Consider the following 2,351-nt stretch of genomic DNA (forward strand, 5'->3'; position numbering starts at 1 on the left):
ATTCAGGGCAGGATTGCCCAGGAACCGATTTGCTGGGGAGCATGGGAAGAGCTGGTGGGACACACAGATCCCAGCAGGGTTGAAAAGATGGAGGGAAGGGTGGGAAGGATTGGAGGTATTTTGCTCAGGATGAGGCTGGGGAGACCAAACACCCCCTTATTGCTGCCCCAGGCAGGGTCTGTCACTGGGTTTTGGGGTTCAGCCCTGCCCATTGACCTTGGCTAGAAGGATCCTGTGGGACTGGAGCTGCTGCCAGGGTGTCCCTGGAGCCGTAAGGACCAGTCTCCAGCTGCCGGACCCGACCCCATGCTGGCACTCGTGGCGGCGTGCACGCATGTCTTCTGTGTCTGCCCAGGTCACATCGCATCTCCCCAAAGTCACGAAGCAGCCACTGATGCTGGAAGCTCCTGTCAAGGCTTTTCTGTGGAAACAGCTCCCAGCTGCGGTGGAAGCTGTGAGAGATGCTGCCTTTCCAAGTCCAGCCCAGCCACTGCCCCCCGTCAGCTCCGTGACCCCAGCCGGTGACTGGCAGACAGCGCTGGGGGAAGGGGAAGATGACCCCAGGCCTCCTCCTAACTCAGCCAAGGAGGACGTTGCAACCTTCTTCATGACGCAGGTGAGGCCAGGCTGTAAATGTTCAGGACTGCAGGGCTTGTCCAGAAATGGTCCATAGGTGGATCTGCATTTCCTAAGTGAATGAACCGTGTGCACGTGCTGTGGGTACCAGTGGCTACAACCCTCCTTCGATTGCAAGGGCTTTAAGGAAGGAAGCATCAGCAAAAAAGCATAAATGCAACGTTGTGACCAAGAACAAGAATCGGTGGCCTATTTCGCAGGGTGGCGTGGGGCTGTGCTGGCTTGGTGGGTAGCCCCGACTGCAGGAGCTGATCAGTCCAGCATCATCCCTGCAGCATCTGCTGGAAAACTCCCTCCTGGAGCTCACCAGGGCAGCTGTTTGACTTGATTTCCCTGAAAATCTTGGGATTATCAGGGAGAAAAAAAAAATCTGCCCTGGGATAGGGATGGCCCCTCTTTCCTCTGTGCCCAGTCCCGCTAAGCAGAGATGGGATGAGGTGGTGGCTGCGTGGCTCGGTGCCACTGGGAGAGACCTCTGGCCACAGCAGGACGAGCTCTGGCTGACTGCACCAGAAAGGGCCACTGTGAGTTCCTTTATTTTGCTGTTTTGAGGTGGAAGATGTGTCCAGCCCCCTGCTGAGCCCCGTGGCAGAGGGCAAGCTGGAGAAGAGGAGTGAGCAGAGAGGGGAAGAGAGCTCCCAGGTGGTTCCACAGCGATACATAGGCTGCTCGGAGCTGCTTGGTGGAGACACAGACCCAGATTTTATTGAGCCGGTCGGTGAGTGAGGATAGCAGAAGGCTTTTTCTCCAAAAAACCTTGGCAGTTGATGATGAGCATGGTCCACTCTGACCAAGAAAGCAGCAGCAAAGGCTTTTGTTGTTCTACTTTCCCTCTCACAGGGATACAGAAGAACGTGCAGGCACTGTACTATATCCTGAAACACCCCCTGGTTTACCGGGACACAAAGCCACGCCTGGACAGCCTACAGAAGCCCTACGTGCCTCGGAAAAAGGTAAAGAGCCAAAGCTCTGGAGGGAGCATGGTTGTGTCTGGATCTGGATCAACCCACGTGTTTGGATGGATGCTGAGAACCTGAGCGTGGGCTTGGCCCAAGTTCCCAACCCCAGCGCCTCCCTGTTCTCTCTCCATCGTGGCGTGGGACACGCAGCCCCCACGGGAACCGACCTGCAGGGATGGGGCAGCTCAGCACACTGGGGCTGGTAAATGGCCAGTGGGCAGCACGGGGGCAACTGCTTGCCACCAATGCCCTGGAGAAAGCCAACCCCATCCCAAGGGAGGTGGAGGAAACAGCCTCCAAGCTGGGTCTGAGGGGCAGGTTGTACTGGAACTACAGTCCCTGAATCCACATGAAAAGCTGATCCAGTATTGCTCAATACACTTAAAATCTTAAATTGGTGTTGAAACCGGACCAGCGTGGTCAAAAAAAAGAGAGACCGTCTCGCCCACCTTGTGCGGAAGCATGGCCCATGTTTAGGAGAGGGGGCAGGAAAAGGAGGTGGAGGATCATCAGCCAGGAGGGTGGAGGGGAGGTGTGCTGCAGCCTCCGGGTCTTAGAATCATAGAATCGCTTTGGTTGGAAAAGACCTTTGAGATCATCGAGTCCAACCTTTAACCTAACCCTGCCATCCCACCACTAAACCCTGGCCCTCAGCACCTCATCTCTCCTTCTTTTAAATACCTCCAGGGATGGGGACTCGACCACCTCCCTGGGCAGCCCATTCCAGAGCCTGACAACCCTTTCAGTGAAGAAGTT

At 56.0% G+C, this 2,351-nt stretch overlaps 1 protein-coding gene across 1 annotated transcript in view; it reads left to right on the forward strand.

The window, feature by feature from the left end:
- Nucleotides 1–2,351, forward strand: part of XRRA1 (X-ray radiation resistance associated 1) — a 17,730-nt gene that overhangs the window by 13,800 nt on the left and 1,579 nt on the right. The window contains 3 exon segments of the mRNA XM_035901787.1: nucleotides 270–616; nucleotides 1,189–1,354; nucleotides 1,477–1,589. Of these exon segments, the coding sequence (XP_035757680.1) occupies nucleotides 270–616; nucleotides 1,189–1,354; nucleotides 1,477–1,589 (626 nt within the window).

This window comes from Egretta garzetta, unplaced genomic scaffold, assembly GCF_000687185.1.
Source record: "Egretta garzetta isolate BGI_Z169 unplaced genomic scaffold, ASM68718v1 scaffold1159, whole genome shotgun sequence".
In the NCBI taxonomy this organism is placed as follows: Eukaryota; Metazoa; Chordata; class Aves; order Pelecaniformes; family Ardeidae; genus Egretta; species Egretta garzetta.